The following is a 17,041-nucleotide window of genomic DNA, read 5'->3' as shown; positions in this document are numbered from 1 at the left end:
ACACCTAAGGCTCCGCCCCATAAAGTAACAGACGCGCCAAGACAAAAAAAAAAAAAAAAAAAAAAAAAAGCCCCAAATGACAGAACACTTCAAAGCTCCAGAAAAAATACAACTAAGCGAGGAAGAGATAGCCAACCTATCAGATGCACAGTTCAAAGCACTGGTTATCAATATGCTCACAGACTTGGTTAAATCTATTCGAAAAACAGATGAAAAAATGAAGCCTATGCTAAGAGAAACAAAGGAAAATGTACAGGGAACCAATAGTGATGAGAAGGAAACTGGGACTCAAATCAATGGTGTGGACCAGAAGGAAGAAACAAACATCCAACCAGAAAAGAATGAAGAAACAAGAACTTGGAAAAATGAGGAGAGGCTTAGGAACCTCCAGGACACCTTGAAACGTTCCAACATCCAAATTATAGGGACGCCAGAAGGAGAAGAGGAAGAACAAAAAATTGAAAACTTATTTGAACAAATAATGAAGGAGAACTTCCCTAATCTGGCAAAGGAAATAGACTTCCGGGAAGTCCAGGAAGCTCAGAGAGTCCCAAAGAAGCTGGACCCAAGGAGGAACACACCAAGGCACATCATAATTACATTACCCAAGATTAAACGCAAGGACCTACATCCAAGATTACTGTATCCAGCAAAGCTATCACTTAGAATGGAAGGGAAGATAAAGTGCTTCTCAGATAAGGTCAAGTTAAAGAAGTTCATCATCACCAAGCCCTTATTATATGAAATGTTAAAGGGAGTTACCTAAGAAAAAGAAGATCAAAAATAGGAACAGTAAAAATGACAGCAAACTCACAGTTATTAACGGCCACACATAAAACAAAAACAAGAGCAAACTAGGCAAACAACTAGAACATGAGGGTTGTCAATAAGGGAGTGGGAGGGGGAGAGGGGGGTAAAGGTACAGAGAATAAGTAGCATAGATGATAGGTGGAAAATAGACAGGGGGAGGGTAAAAATAGTGTAGGAAATGTAGAAGCCAAAGAACTTATAAGTATGACCTATGGACATGAACTATAGGGGGGGAATGTGGGAGGAAGGGGGGTGGGCAGGATGGAGTGGAGTGGGGGGGGAAATGGGACAACTGTAATAGCATAATCAATAAATATATTAAAAACAAGAATGCATATAATGGTACAAATGATGTAGTGTAAAACTGTACTTTTATATATATAATTTGATTCACTCAAGCATTTACTAATCACCAACTATAACCAGGCATGAACTGTGAGAAATACTAAACAACTCTGGTTTCCTTAAGAAAATCAGAATCTGGCAGGGGAAATAAATATACAGGAGAGAGGTAAAAGTAGGTTTACAGCTGTTTTTATGGAAAATAATACATTGATTAATAAATAACAACATAAAAATAAACTATGTTTTGCATACTCATAACTGTAAACCTACTTTTGCCCCACCCTGTATACGCACTTAACAAGGGAACATGTTAAGTCTCATAAAATTATGTCTAAAGTGCTATGGGTATAATGATGAGGAAGCAATTCATTTGTGATATGAGGAAAGAAGGAAAGCTAGAGGGCAGCCAGTTCGTACTGTTCCTATAAGTAAGAATTCAGGAGGCAAAGGGAGGAGGTGAGGGAGGGCAAAAGCAAGAGAGCAGAGCATAGGAGTAGTCAGCAAGAGTTTTGCATGGCCAGACCTCCAGGTAGGAGATACTAGAGAAACCAAAGGGCTTTTTTATACACGTTGTTAAGGAATTTAGACTTTTTTCTATAGGCAATCAGATGTCACTGAAGCATTTAACAGGAAAATAAAAGAAGTAGATGTGTCTCATAACTCAAGGTATAGAGCAAATGCTGGCAAGAAGACAGAGTGGAGACAGGGCCACCCGATAGGAAGCAATTTGTAGGAAACTAAGTGAAAGGCTCTCAGGACCTGCACTAGTAGAGACAATATATAGGGTAAGGGGAAAAGGGTCTAAAATATTTACAAAACAAAATGGAAAGGATTTGGTGACAGACTGGATGTAAAAAAAAATAGATAGGGAGGATTTCAGGAAGATGTAAAAGTTTGGACTTGGATGGCTAAATGGAGAATAGGAGACAGAAAATTAAAAGATCAAGTCTAAGGAGAGTTTAATCATGGATATCCTGAAGATGAATCTGGAGGTAGGCTTTGAAGCAAAGAACATTCCAATGGACCAAGGCATAACAGCTACACGGTGATTTCTAGAAGCAGATTACTTGCATGAAGTAAGAAATATTCACAAGGAAAAATGAGATGGCTGGATTAAGTGGCACCAATGTGTGTCAGAGGCTATGGATATGGGAATAAATAAGCAAAAAACTATGTTCCTTATCAGTTCTACTAGCATCAGTAGCACAGATGCATTAGTCTTATAAAAATATTTTATATCTTCCCAGGCCATGTGGCTCAGTTGGTTGGAGCATTGTCCCATACACTGAATGGGTGCAGGTTATATGTGTCCTGGTCAGGGCACATACCTAGGTTGTGGGTTTAATTGGGGTTCAACCCCCGGTCAGGGCACATACGGAGGCAATTGATGTTTTTCTCTCACATTGACATCTCTCCCTCTTCTCCTTCCTCTCTCTAAAAATCATAAGCATATCCTCAGGTGATGATTACAATATTTTATGCAACCACTGTGGAAAGCAGTATGGAGATATCTGAAAAAAATTCAAAATGGACCTGCCTTTTGACCCAGTGATCCCACTTCTGGGAATACATCCAAAGGAACACATAACACTAATTCGAAAGAACACATTCATTGCAGCGTTATTTACAATTGCTAAGATATGGAAGCAACCCGTGTCCATCAATAGAAAGTAGATAAAACAACTATGGAACATTTACACAACGGAAAAGTACTTGGCCATAAAAAAGAAGAAAATTTTACCCTTTGTGACAGTATGGATGGACCTGGAGAACATCATGCTAAGTGAAATAAGTCAATCAGAGAAAGACAAATCCCATGTGATTTTACTCATATGTGGAATCTAATGAACAAACTGAACTAACAGGCAAAACGGAGACAGACTCACAGATAGAGAGCAGGTGACAACTGGGGGGGAGGGTAGGAGCTGGAAGAATTGAGCAAAAAGGGAAAAGGACTCATGGACATGGACAACAGTGTGGGGACTGTGGGGGATTGGGAGGTATAAGGGGACTAAATGGTAATAGAAAAAAGAAAATAAAACAAAAACAAAACCCAAGAAAACCTAAACAAACAAAAAAGAAAATCAATTTGCCAAATGACTAATTTTAAAAAAGAAAAAGTACCAAAATTACAAAAAGTTTGAAAAATAGTTGGAAAAAGTTTGAAAAAAGAGGGAAATTCAACTCTATAATCCAACTATTCTAACATTACCAACTATTACTGTTTCTGTGAAATATCAGTGCGTGGTAAAAGCACAGACTTTGCAGTCAGTTGGCGTGGGCTCAGATCTGGATCTGACCTCGGGCAAATGACATAACCTCTCTCTGTGTACCTGGTTTCCTATAAAACGCTAATAAAAGTACTCACCTCATACAGTTATAATGAGAATGAATTATTGTATGTAAACTACATGTTGTGAAGATGAAATCAGCATATGAGCCTGCCATGTAAGTCCTATATCAAGGTTTACTATTATTTTTTAATATCTTGTTCCTAGTTATATTTTTTCACATAGTGATAAAAAGTAAGAAATCTTCAGGGCAAAGCAGTGGATTTTAGATTTACTACAACAGGAAACTGCAATTTCTTAAGAAAAGAAGCAATGTGATCAAAGCAGTGTTTAAAGAAGACTTCAGTAGGTTTGCAGCTCTCATGTGGAAGGACTGCAGAATGACAAGAGGGAGCAATGTGCACCTAGGCAGTCATCTGGGGTGAGGTGATGGAAACGGGGGCTAGGATAGCAGTTCTGTGAACAGAAGAACCCTGTACTGCTTTGGGGGGATAACAGAGATAGTTACTAATTATGTAGCTAAAGACAAGAAGAGACTATGATGTTCTAGCCTTGGAGATATAGGAAGATAGTGACAAAACCACTATCTTAAGTTAGAGGGATATTAGGGAAGGTGGAGAATAAGCTTGTTTCCATTTAATTCCATGCACCGACATGCACAATATTGTTAGTGATAATAGACAGCTATAGATGTCTCATTATGCGGAAAGACACAAGTCAGGGCAGGAAAAGGATTACAGGTAGTAGTGGACTGATGACAGAATGAACTACATTATTAACAGAAGAAAAAGGGCTGCTATTTTAATTATTTATTCAGTAAGTCTTCAGTTAAACAACTATTAATTATTCTATATTAAACACCACAAATGAATTTTTAAATATACTGAAATACTGCAAGGAAACTATTTCATAATTACCTCTGGTGCAACAAAATTTGCAGTATAACAAGGCGTCATGAGAAGGCCATTTTCTGCTCTGAGCTGCTTGGCAAAGCCAAAATCACAAATTCGAATAGATTCTGGATTGCCAGATTCATCCACATAAAGAATATTGCTAGGTTTCAAGTCTCTGTGAACCACCTAAATGAAATACAAAGTAAAGAGGTACATTTACAATACATTTCCATTATAGAAAATACTTTATTCAAAACTGTCAGGCAATGCACTTAACTAGATAATGAGTGCTGACCTTTAAAGTATCCCAACATCATAAAACACTGACAATGCAAATATAAAACTCTTAACACAGAACTGGAGCAAAGAGAGGAGGAAGAAAGAATAGTATTTACCTTCCCCCTCTTTACCCAACTGAGTAAGTAGGTTAAGGAGATATGCAAATAGCAAAATATCTGTCTCCAGGTTATTCATTCATTAGACAAGTATTTATTGAGTGCCTACATTACATAAGGAGCTGCAGATACTATGGTGAGCAAGACCTGTAAGATCCTTGCCTTTGCATGCTAGGAGCTTACAAGGTAGTGGGGTGTCAGAGAATAAACAGTTGAGAGATGGTGCACAACTAGGGATGTCAGAGAAGGTCTCTAGAGGAGGTAACATCTGATCTAAGACCTTTAGAACAGAATGAACAAGCCAGAACAGTGGGGGACAGTCATTCTAAGTAGAGGGAACAACAAGTACAACGGATGTACACAACAAACTTATACTGGCAGGCTCAATGGATCAGGCATGGGATTTAGGAGCAAAAAGGAAAAAAAATATCCAGACTTTATGTAATGCCTATTTGATGTCCATGCAACAATGTCACACACACACAAAGATACCATTCCTTTAGAGTTTTGTATTATGTTTCTCCTTTAATCACCTACTTGAATACTTCTTTTATCATAAGCCTCTCTGACACTCCTTATTAGACTTATGTGTTTCTTCCATCATCAAATTCTGAGTCTATATTCTGATCAGTCACCTCAGTTTTAGTTCCTAACATCCTGAACGTGACTTCTCCAGACCATTTTAATAACTTATTACTGTGGAAACACTGAGAAAAGAACATAGAAGACTTAGATAACTGCAAAGTCATAAACACTGAGTTGACTAATTTCTGGGTACAGTACTGGGTGACTCTTGACCAGCTAGAAGTCAAGAAGCTCTAGAATTAAATCAAAAAAGTCCATTTGTTAACTTCTAGGGGCAAAGACAAACAAAATAAGAATAAGTATTGAAAATAAACTCCTTAAGAAGTAATCTATTTTTTTCTTGTTTCTCATTCCTCTTCACCTCTGCTGTTTTCCTTTCCTCCCCCACCCCCCTGCATTTTCTCCTTTTGCCCTTGTTCCCTCTCAGATTTCCCTTCTTTTACAAACATGATTTTTTAAAACTATTTACTAATAACTTGCAGGAAGAAATGAGGAGAGCATCCACCAGCCAGAAGCCAGGTGACTATCTGGCCTCATCCATTTGAAGAACTTCCTCTTACAAGTGAATACAACCCATGATTCTGTGGTTCTGTTTCTAAAGTTTAAATGGGCCCATTTCTCAAGAGTACAGAGTGGCCTAGCAAAAACAATGCTGTGTCTTCCAGGTCAGAAGATCTCACCCCTTTTTTTCTTGGAAGCATAAGAATTTTATATAAACAAGCTAGGGTTTCAAAGTAGCACTGAAAGCATAACGTCAGATGTTTACGTAGAGGAAGAATAGTAGGATAATTGAGCTAATAGCAGTTATTTTCCATTATGTGCATAAAGTTAACTCCTTCTACCTTTGTACTGTTAGCTCAAACATGAAGATAAGAAAAAGGGTATTTGTGTGTGTACGTATGTGTGTATACATGTACATATACTTATATATATTTACAATATTTATATATATATAAAATGTTAAAAAGACTTACCCCTTGTGCATGAAGATATTCAACAGTTTTGGTTATAGTAAACAGGACAGCGCTGGCCTCTCGTTCAGAGAAAAATTTCTGTCTAAGGATTTTATCCAGCAATTCGCCCCCTTTCATAAGTTCTGTCACTACATACACATACTTTCCATCATCATATACCTATAAAATTCAACACAAAAATGGAAAAAAAATTATTTGAAGCTTTTACATGTGTTCAGAACAAAGTTTTGCATATTAAAGAGAAATTAAAACTTACTTTATACTCAAGGAAAATTTTACTTATCACAACCAATGGAGGATATAAATCTTGCAGTTTTAAACATGTAGAAATATTAAAATAGGAATTAATGAGATTGAATGTCAGAAAAATGACCTGTAATTTCTTCCTGTGAAACTATGGGCATTGTATATAAAGAGGCACTAAACTCTTGCAGTTAACGTTTGTTCCTCTTGATCTTTCTATCTTCTGCTGAGGGCAGGGACTAGTACAAAGACATACTCCTGTGATTTTCCTGGAACTTGTTCAATTGCAGAAATTCCATATTTATATACATAGTACAATGAATTATTCTGGTTTTGGTTAAACTGAAGGTCAAGTTGTGGCAAGAATTAAGTAGGAAGATTAAGTAGCAAAGAGAAATTCCATCCAATCACCTGGAAGCACACTAGATGACTCCTACTGCAGAAAGAGCTCACTGTAATTTTGGATTTATATTCCAGGCAATCCTGAACTGAAATAACCCCTTTATTAAATTTTAGTCCCTTCTATTCCCTCTTCACCAGAGTTACTGCACACCTTTATTTAGCTTCAAAAGAGGTACCATGTACCAGGGCCCCAAATATGGAAAAAACAAGGTACTTGCCCTGAAATTTTAAAAAAGATTTTATTTATTTGTTTATTTTTAGAGAGAGGGGAAGGAGAGAGGGAGAGATACATCAGTGTGTGGTTGCCTCTCACATGCCCCCTATTGGGGACCTAGCCTGCAACCCAGGCATGTGCCCTGACAGGGAATAGAACCAGTGACCCTTTGGTTCGCAGGCCTGCACTCGATCCACTGAGCCATACCAGCCAGGGCAAAAGTTTTTATTTCAGCAGGGAGAAAAGAGACATAGACATAACAATTTTAAAACTATTGGAGATACTGTAATAAAACTGGGAAAAATTTTAGAGACTTTGGAATTTGAAATGAGGGAAGGAGCAAAGATGTGAAAAATGACAACAACTTAGGGAGTTTCTAAGGCAAGGATGAGAGAAAGTTTTTTCTACATTTCCTTTTTAATTCATTGGTTGGATTCTTGGAGGTTATATTAACTAAAAAGTCACTTAGGTTGAAGAGCTTCACATTCTAATGGTACTGAACTAACATTTCCCTTGTAACAATGAGCAGTGATAAATTAATCTGAGGAAACTGGAGTTTTGGTTCAGAAGGAGAGGGAGGGTAAACTTTGGAATTCCCAAAATCTTAAAGGTGAAAGGTTCTTAAGAAATACTTTGGCTCAGCTGGCCACGTGACACCTGGTATACAACAACCACAAATGGCCTGTGAGTCTACGTGACCACCATCAGCAAGAGAGGACTCAGTGCTGCTTGGGGGTTTCACACCCTTTGCCAAGAGCTCTGTTATTATAAAAGTCAAAGGTAGTAGGGAAAGGGTACCTTACTTGTCCTCGGGATGGTGATGGGCAAGGCAGGCTTCCTGGGGGGAAGTAATGCATTAGCAAAGTCTTAGATGTGCAGTAGTTAGCCAGGTAAAGAAAGGAAATGGTGTTCTCAACTGAGGGAACCATAAAGTCAAAGACAGAGCAGCATGAGGAAATGAGGCACGTTCAAAAATTTATACATACTGGAGCATGGCTAGAGCATAGGGTGTGTGAGAAAAGTACTATTCATGAAGGAAGGCAGGGACCAAAGGTGATGAGGGGTATGAACTACAGGCAGGGAAGTGACACAGTTAGATATGAGTGCAGCTCTCCCTGGCAGTATTGTGAAAGACAGTTGGGGAGTCCATAGACTGTGAGATTAGTTGTTCCTGAATATTAATTAATACCCAAATTTTCCAGTGAATGCAGATATTAAAAGTAATAATGTCAATACTTTTCTTCTTATAGCAAAAGTAGAAAAATTAACTATAGAAACATATTTTTCTTTGTATCTGAAATTATGCTATTTGTGTTATCCTCCAATCTATTTTTTTACTTACTATATTCAGTTCTTTGTCTACCACATGATATTTGAAAACATCCCAGATGCAAATTAGACAACTGATTCAAATGTCTATATTAAAGAATCTACTTACATCCTTTAGAGTAATAATGTTTGGATGCTGTCCATAACGAAGAAGAATTTCAATTTCTTCGGTTGGGTCTCTCTTGCTTTTATCAATAATCTAAAAGTCAAATATTAATCACAAAATCTCATGAACTGTACATTTATAAACCTTAAGCATTTACAGGTATAGACCTTGTGTAGCATCTTATGGAAACAATGTACTTATAAGTCATTTATGAACCAGTTTTATTCAAGTACCTGGCCAGACTGTCTAATCAAAATTCAAAAGCCAGTCCTGCTGTAGATGTCAAGGCTGCAAAGTAAATTCTATGCCATGAGTCACATTCCTACCAGGTCTCTCCAGTTTAAGTTTGTAGTGAAGTTCAGGACTTACTAAAAGCTCAAAAGCCTCAGGAAAAGGTACCAAGAATGTGGTTAACAGCTTTCTTTCATCCTTAAACATTGTAAACTTCTGGGAACTCAGTCAACTTCTAAGCCTTGTCAATACAGATAATTAAGAGCAATACATATATATATACAAAGAGATATATAAAACACTCCCGCTACCATCTGTTTATTGAATTAACTTAACTTCCTTTAATAAAATGCTTCAATGGAATATCCCATTAGTTGTAAGCTACTTATAAAAATTAATTAACAGTTAAGTAGAACAAGCTTAGTTTTTGAAGCTAGGCAGAAAGCTAAGCAGAAAACCGCACCTAGAATTTTACTAGGCTAGAATTAAGTTTAATTATTATAATAAAGCTCTTTAAAATACTAATGTAGCTTTCCAACCCTCTTATGTCAGCTGCTGTTCTTTTTTTAAAAAAGATTTTATTTATTTTTAGAGATAGGGGAAGGGAGGAAGAAAGAGAGGAAGAGAAACACCAATGTGTGGTTGTCTCTTGAGCGCCCCTACTGGGGACCTGGCCTGCAACCCAGGCATGTGCCCAGACTGGGAATTGAACCGGCAACCTCTTGGTTTGCAGGACAGCACTCAATCCACTGAGCGACACAAGCCAGGGCTTATGTCAATTGCTTCTTAAAAGTACTTCTCTTAATGTTTTAATCTGCTAAAGTAATACTGTATTTAAATAAGGTTTGCTTTTATTTCATCCAAAAGGTAGTTGGACCCTGGAGAGCAGCTCAGTTGGTTAGAGCACTGTCCTGATAAGCCAAAGTTGTGGGTTCACTCTTTGGTCAAGGAACATACAAGAATCAACCAATGAATGCATAAATAAATGGAACAAAAAATTGATGTTTCTTTTTCTCACTTCCTCTCTCTCTAAAATCAATACATAAAAAAAATTTAAAGGTAGTTGGAAATAAATTTTGTGACCTTCATATTTTCAATTTTAAAAGAGCTTAGTAACAATATACCAATGATGTATTATAGAATCGTGCCCCTGAAACCTCTACAATTTTATTAAACAATGTCACCCCAATAAATTCAATTAAAAATAAATAAAATAGCTTAGTAATTAACGTATGCAATACCCAAATGCTCCAGCAACCTAGCTTGAAAATCTTAACATGAGCAAAATCTGCTGTCTAAAAATGGAATTAGCTATAAAGTAGTTTTGCATCTGGAAAACAGGGAAGACAAACATATGGGTGTCTGCTGTAATCAACTGTAAATGATAGTGTGGAATTAGGCAAATGGGTGATTAAGAGGAAAGGTATATGGAATAGACATGCTAATTCACAGGATATGATCTGGGGCTAGTACTTTGAAAATTGGAACACACTGGAAGTGTTATTTTTGGAACATCCTTTCTGATCTGCTAATTTGAGCCCAGCCTACGTTAAATCCATACTTGTGCTTGTGGATCTTACATTTGTAGTCATTTCAGCACAAATCAAGTTCTGGTAGGATAAGTTTTATGAATCTAATTTAAGTCACAAGAATCCACAAATAGCTTCAAGATATTGTCACGGTTTCGGTAGCTCCTGGACAATTTTTCCTTTTTCTGATGTGTTTATGGAGGCAAGATACATCCTTAAACTGCCTACCAAGTGCATAATTCGCCTTCTCTCCTTTCATGTAAGCAATTTGAAAATTTCTAAGTACCCCAGATTTCACTATGAGCGACCAGTATAAGAACAAATTAAAATGTATTTCCGGTTTGTCCTTAGAATTGACAGAAAGTTGCCCTGGCTGGTGTAGCTCAGTGGACTGACTGCCGGCCTGCAAATCAAAGGGTCGCTGGTTCCATCCCCGTCTAGGGCACATGCCTGAGTTGCGGGCCAGGTCCCCAGTAGGTGGCGCAAGAGAGGCAACCACACATTGATGTTTCTCTTCCTCTCTTTCTCCCTCCCTTACCCATCTCTAAGATAAATAAATAAATAAATACATGAATGAATGAATAAAATCTTTTAAAAAAAGAACTTACAGAAAGTTATGGACACTGATGACTTTTTAAAGCAATTAGATCCATGTTTAGAGCAATTAGGTCCATGTTTAGAATACTAAGAACAATTTTTTGTATGTCTTCCCAGATATTTGCTATACATATATAACACATTCATTTTTACTTTTATATATGAAATCACACTATATATCTAGATAAATAGATGGATCCATGGAAGTAATCATAATTAATGCTTCTCTCCCATGAACTAAACACAAGCTACCCATACTTACAGACTAGTTCTAAGGTTGCAGGTCAGTTGAAAGCTTTAGATATTACTTGAATTGCCTGTGATGGGAGAGAATGGGCTACCATTCCAAGAAGTGAAAAAGGCAGAGACTTGAATATCATATCTGTTCACATATAACTAAAGGTTTGCAACTCAAACTTTATCATAGAGCTATGTGTCTTGGTTTTGGCTTAGAAAAATCTTACGGTCTTAAATACCTGATAAAATTAAGACAATTAATGATAATAAATTTTATGACAGTGGTTCTTATTTTTTTATTGGCTTACATATCCTTTTAAACGTGAAGAAAGTGTGAATCACTTTTTAAAAATATTTTATTTTTTCATTTTTAGAGAGAGGGGAAGGGAAGGAGAAAGAGGGAGAGAAACATCAGCGTGTGGTTTTCCCTCGTACACTCCCCACTGGGGACCGGGCCCACAACTCAGGCATGTGCCCTGACTGGGAATCAAACCGGTGACCATCCCATTCGCAGGCTGGCGCTCAATCCACTGAGCCACACTAGCCAGGGCTGAATCACTTTTTTGCTAGAAAAATGTAAACATACAAAATTTGGTACGGATTTTGAGGAATTCCTTGACACCTTGACCATAAAATGGGAGGCTTTTGAGAGTAACAGGGGTGCCACAAAAAAATCAGGTCAGGTGCAAACTCGTGCTGTCCTGAGCAAACTGGATGTGCACTACCTTCCCTTTAGCTCACAGGGGAATCCATGGTTCCCTGATGATCACTAGCCAGATATTCAAATTAACTGTAACTTTTTATAACAAAAGACACATTTACCATGAATAAAAACTGTTAAAGTTGCATTTAAAAATTTTTATTTATTTATTTTTAGAGAGAGGGGAAGGGAAGGAGAAAGAGAGGGAGAGAAACATCAATGTGTAGTTGCCTCTTGCACACCCCCTCCTGGAGGCCCAACCTGGCCCGAAACCCAGGCATGTGCCCTGATTGGGAATCTAACTGGCGACCCTTTGGTTCACAGGCCGGCGCTCAATCCACTGAGCCACACCAGCCAGGGCATAAAGTTGCATTTTATATCTAAAAACATTTACCTTCACTGCAAACTCCATGTTTGTGGCTTTATGTATACATCTCTTGCAAACAGAGTAGGAGCCAACTCCAATATCTTCTTTTACTTCATATCCATCAGTAAACTGAATACTGTTCCTGTGCAACTGCTACAAACACAATTAAAAGTTGATAGAGTTCTGTAATGACTTTGGTACATTTCATAATAGGGGAATATGTTACTCAAGATGCATTGTTGATATTAAGTATAAATGAATATCAGTAAAAATAAAAAATCAATCTTTAAATCATTTATTCTATACTGCATATTTTAGAAGTGTCTACAATAAAATGTAGAGCATGAAATATGCCCTTTAAAAAAGCTTACATTAAAATGAAAAAATTAAATATGTACAACAGAAAACGCAGACCTGCTTGATAAGGGTCGACAGCGTCGCCTGTGACTGAGCCCTATTCTACTCCCCAGAAGGCCATAGATCTTTGAAGTACCTCTACAAATAGGGAGAAGTTTGAAACCTCTGGTAGAGAAGAAAATATTTAGCAGGATTCAGAACTAGAACATCTGGATTCTTGTCTCAGATGTACCACTTGTCGGTTATATAACCTTGAACTTGGATTTTCTCAGAGGGTAATGGTGAGGATTAAATAATGTATTTTAAGGTGATACCTATTATCAACATTTTGGACCACTGGTAGGAGCCATGCCTTCCTTTCTCCACCCTCAAGTCATAGCTTCAATACAACTTCTTCTAGAGAAGCCATTAACCCTGGGTTAAGGACAAATAACATAGAGGATGATGAACAGCAAATTGCTGGTTCCATAACAGGCTGAGGGAAGTTGTGCTGCCCTGGGCTATACTGATAAGACACTCCCCCATGCCTATAGCTTCATATAGGTTAAAACTTGAGTTCTACAGAATATATGTTTGCAATTTCTATGTTCGGTATAGAAGTTATGACTTTAAAACTTGCAATACATCACATGGTTGTCATAGTAAAAGGGACAGACTATTTCAACATAAACTGTTCAAAAACCAGTGTTTAAATTGGTTTTCTAGAAAGTGAAGAAAGCAAGATGATTGGCTTACGAAAAAAACTTTAGAGTGAAATCAACTTAATTATCAAGGAAATTCAAGCACTAACTACACCCTCAAAACAATTCCCTCTATGATTAGGCAGGTAAGTTAGATTTGTCTTTCCATGATACTAGGATCAGAAGAAATAAATCTAATGTTTTGTACTAGTTCTCTTTAATAACATTTAATTTACTAGTCTGGTCTCCTGTAACAAACACCAACACACACCTAGGAACCTGCTTCTGTGGCTTTTACCTCATTTTTCTCCAACTCGGATAAACAGATGGCATAATGAGGTAAGAGGCACCCTAAGGCAGCACCCATAACCATTTCTGCCTAATGACAATGGGGGCTCCAAAAGAACAAGGACACAAAACTTGGCAAACTTAAGATTTAAGTTCCTTTTTATTTATGTTTCTTATGGCAGAGGTTGGCAAAATATGGCCTGTGGGCCAAATCTGGTTCACTACCAGTTTTTCTAAAGAAAGTCTTCCTGGCACACAGCCATGCTCATTCATCTTTGTATTGTCTATGGCTGCTTTTGTGCTGCAGTGGCAGAGCTGAGTAGCCGCAACAAAGATCATATAGTCTACAAAGGCTCAAATGTTTTATCATCAGCCCTTTACAGAAAAAGACTGCTGACCCCTCTTTGAAGGCATCAGGGAACCAGGAGACAGACCTCAGTTCATCAGAGCTGACTTGACAAGAGGCAGAGGCTGAAAGAGACTAGGCCCGATACACATTTTGAGGCACAGGAGAGGGGAGAGACAAGATGGTGATATTTATTTTACTTCTCTTAGAATTTCCACTTTCAAGTCACATAGGTATATGGGATTCTGTCATATGCAACCTTTTCAAAGGCATGTGAAAGAAATTTCTAAAAGTAACATCAATGATATAAAATGTATTTTAAGCTGCCCACTTAAGTCAGCAGATCAAACCTAAAGTAATGATTCATACAGTGAACTATATCTTACAACATTTCCAATTTAAAATTACTTAGACATTCACTCACCTGAACAATTGAATGCACACCAACTGTCTGCATAGCTTGACTTTCATCATCTGAGGTAATAGCAACAAAACTAAACCCTCGAAAAAGCTGATGTGCATTAGCACTAGGTGGAATGCCAGGTGAATCTGAAAAGAATAATCAATTACTAAGAAGGTAATAACCTTGAAAGGTAATTAAGAGAAGAATTGTCCATATTACAACCTTTCATCCTTTTTCTGGAATTCTACTCTCACACACCTAGTACTTATAGGATAACTCAGTGAGGCACTGTATCAGGGCTGTCCTGATGGTTTACTGCCACAACCCTAATATCCCAGTCCCTCAGAGCCCAGAAAACAGCTAATTCATTTAAGAATATAACAAATCAATGGATTATTGGGTTAATGCTATCCTAAATTAGCACTGTCCCACAGAATTTCCTGCAGTGATGAAAATTTCCTTTTTCTGTGCTAATATAATATGGTAGCCACTAGCCACATACAGCTACTGAGCATCTGAAATGTGGTTAGTGCAATGGACAAACAAAATTTTTAATTTTAATTAATTTAAATTTAAATAGTCTCATGTGGCTACTGGCTACTATATTGGATGGTGCAAACCTAAATGGTAACCTAACAAGGTTGATCTACAGATAATTTAGGAGAAATGAATTTAGTTCAGTGGTCCCAGTACATAATGTCAGAATCTAAAAATCTACACTACTAGTTAAAACTATTATATATGTATTTAAGGATCAAAAGTAATTTCCAGGACAATTATGGTATGTAGTCCTTAAAATATATTCATGATATGACATGTATTGTTATTCAAATTATTTATTGGGATCTATTGACATTAACAAAACAGAAAAATACTTTTATAATATAGTTAATGTTCATTTTAAAGGCAAACAATAAATATGTGTTATTCATAAATATAAACATACAACTAGGCACACTAGTATCTATAAACATTCCCTAAATGCTAAGGGCAAGCAAAAAACAAATATGTAAATCTACTTAAACATCAACTGCATATAAAGCTCTTTTTGAACATCAGCTTGATATGCTCAGCAGTATATATTTAGTAAACTTTAAATCAATGTGACAGTATGATACTGAAGACTTCTGCTAAGAGAACCTATCTAAGCAGAATACATATAGAACTGCTCTATTCTGAGATTCTTCCTCTACAAGGACAAACTGTATTGAGAAAGCAAAGTAAAACATCACCACATATCATCAATTCTATGCCTATCACACTGTCCATGTATTTGCTAAAATTCTGTTCATATATTAATCCAAATTTCTAAGGTTATTTTATAAAAATAATAAACACCTATCGGTGCTCAATATAGACTCTGAAGATTCTGGCTGGAATGCTTTATAGCAAATATACGTAAGTACACTTTTTATTTATTTGCTTGTTGATAAATCTGGGGTCTGGTACACCTAAATGAGAGCGTATTAGAGTATAAAACACACCACTATATAATATACATACATATACTAATTAATGAAATACAGGCTATCATTTCAAAGGTTACTTCTCTGTAATAGTCACTGTTTATGCAATTTTAGGATAAACCATGATACAGGATATGATTTATTTTGAAGTTATCGATCCTCACATAAAGTTATGTTTGGGATTTAAGCTTTGTAAGTACTTCCAGAATACCACGTAATATTAAAGTCTTAAAGAGAACAATTTATACTGGAGTATTTCATGTAAAAACATCTAGTTTCTGTTTATTTACCCAAACTAAATAACACATAAATAGTATCATTAAGGTACAATATATTATGCTAAAAGATTTAACATGGATCTTAACTGCTATAAAATGCTATACAGGATTTACTAATTATCTAGTTATTGTGGCAGGAATAGGGTATGAAAGGGAGATATGAGGATAGCATAAAGAATTAAACTGGAAAAGATTTTCTGATTGAATGAGGAAAATTCATTGTCTTATGTTTGGGCTTTCATGTTTTCTTCTTACCTTTGGGAGTTTTTGCAGTAAACTCAGGATCAAAATAGAATGTATCTTCAGGCCTGCCAGTTGCAGGTTTAAAAGGTGGATGGATTTCTCTTCTGTATAATTTCTGAAAGAAAAAAAGAGAGACTTAGACATGTGTTAATTATTAAAAAATTCAAGCAAATTTTGATTCTGTACTTACATTCCAATCTATTGTTGAGAAAAATGAATGTCTTTTAATTTCTTCAACTCCATCTGGTCCTGCACCTATCAAAAATTAACCAGTTTTGATTAAATGGTAATTTTATTTCAAGGAGGCATATATACTGTTTATTTCGTCTTCGCTCTTAATATTTGTCCTAATAGTTCATAATCCCACAACAAAAACAAATATCCACCCCCCCATCCTTGGGGAAAAAAACAAATATCAATAAACACACAAAGGAAACAAAATAAAAATTTTACCTAATCTGTTTGCAGGATTTCGTTTGAAAAGCATTCGTAAAAGACTCTGGGCTTCAGGACTCAGAAACTGTGGCATCCCAAGTTTAGCTCTAAATAATAAATCCACATAAATAACATTTTATTTTTGGAGGTATCTGTATTTTATTTTTTAATTTTTTAAGTTAAACTTTTTATTTTAAGATAGTCGTGGATTCATACTCAGTTGTAATAAATAATAGAGAGAGATCCTGTGTACTCTTTTCCCAGTTTTCCCGAAAAGTAACATCACGAAACTATAGT

General features: G+C 36.5%; 1 protein-coding gene across 5 annotated transcripts in view; it reads right to left on the bottom strand.

The window, feature by feature from the left end:
* The window catches only part of RPS6KA3 (ribosomal protein S6 kinase A3), a 110,939-nt gene that overhangs the window by 12,922 nt on the left and 80,976 nt on the right, over positions 1-17,041 (bottom strand). For all 5 annotated transcript variants that reach the window (XM_053916987.2, XM_024569960.4, XM_053916989.2 and 2 more), the window contains 8 exons: positions 16,763-16,851; positions 16,500-16,564; positions 16,322-16,424; positions 14,344-14,468; positions 12,276-12,401; positions 8,591-8,680; positions 6,294-6,452; positions 4,364-4,525 (listed from right to left, as the gene is read on the bottom strand). In XM_053916987.2, the coding sequence (XP_053772962.1) occupies positions 4,364-4,525; positions 6,294-6,452; positions 8,591-8,680; positions 12,276-12,401; positions 14,344-14,468; positions 16,322-16,424; positions 16,500-16,564; positions 16,763-16,851 (919 nt within the window). The remainder of the gene's footprint in view (positions 1-4,363; positions 4,526-6,293; positions 6,453-8,590; positions 8,681-12,275; positions 12,402-14,343; positions 14,469-16,321; positions 16,425-16,499; positions 16,565-16,762; positions 16,852-17,041) is intronic.

This window comes from Desmodus rotundus, chromosome X, assembly GCF_022682495.2.
Source record: "Desmodus rotundus isolate HL8 chromosome X, HLdesRot8A.1, whole genome shotgun sequence".
NCBI lineage: Eukaryota > Metazoa > Chordata > Mammalia > Chiroptera > Phyllostomidae > Desmodus > Desmodus rotundus.
The sequence above is the reverse complement of the archived record's forward strand: the minus strand, read 5'-3'. Positions and strand labels throughout refer to the sequence as shown.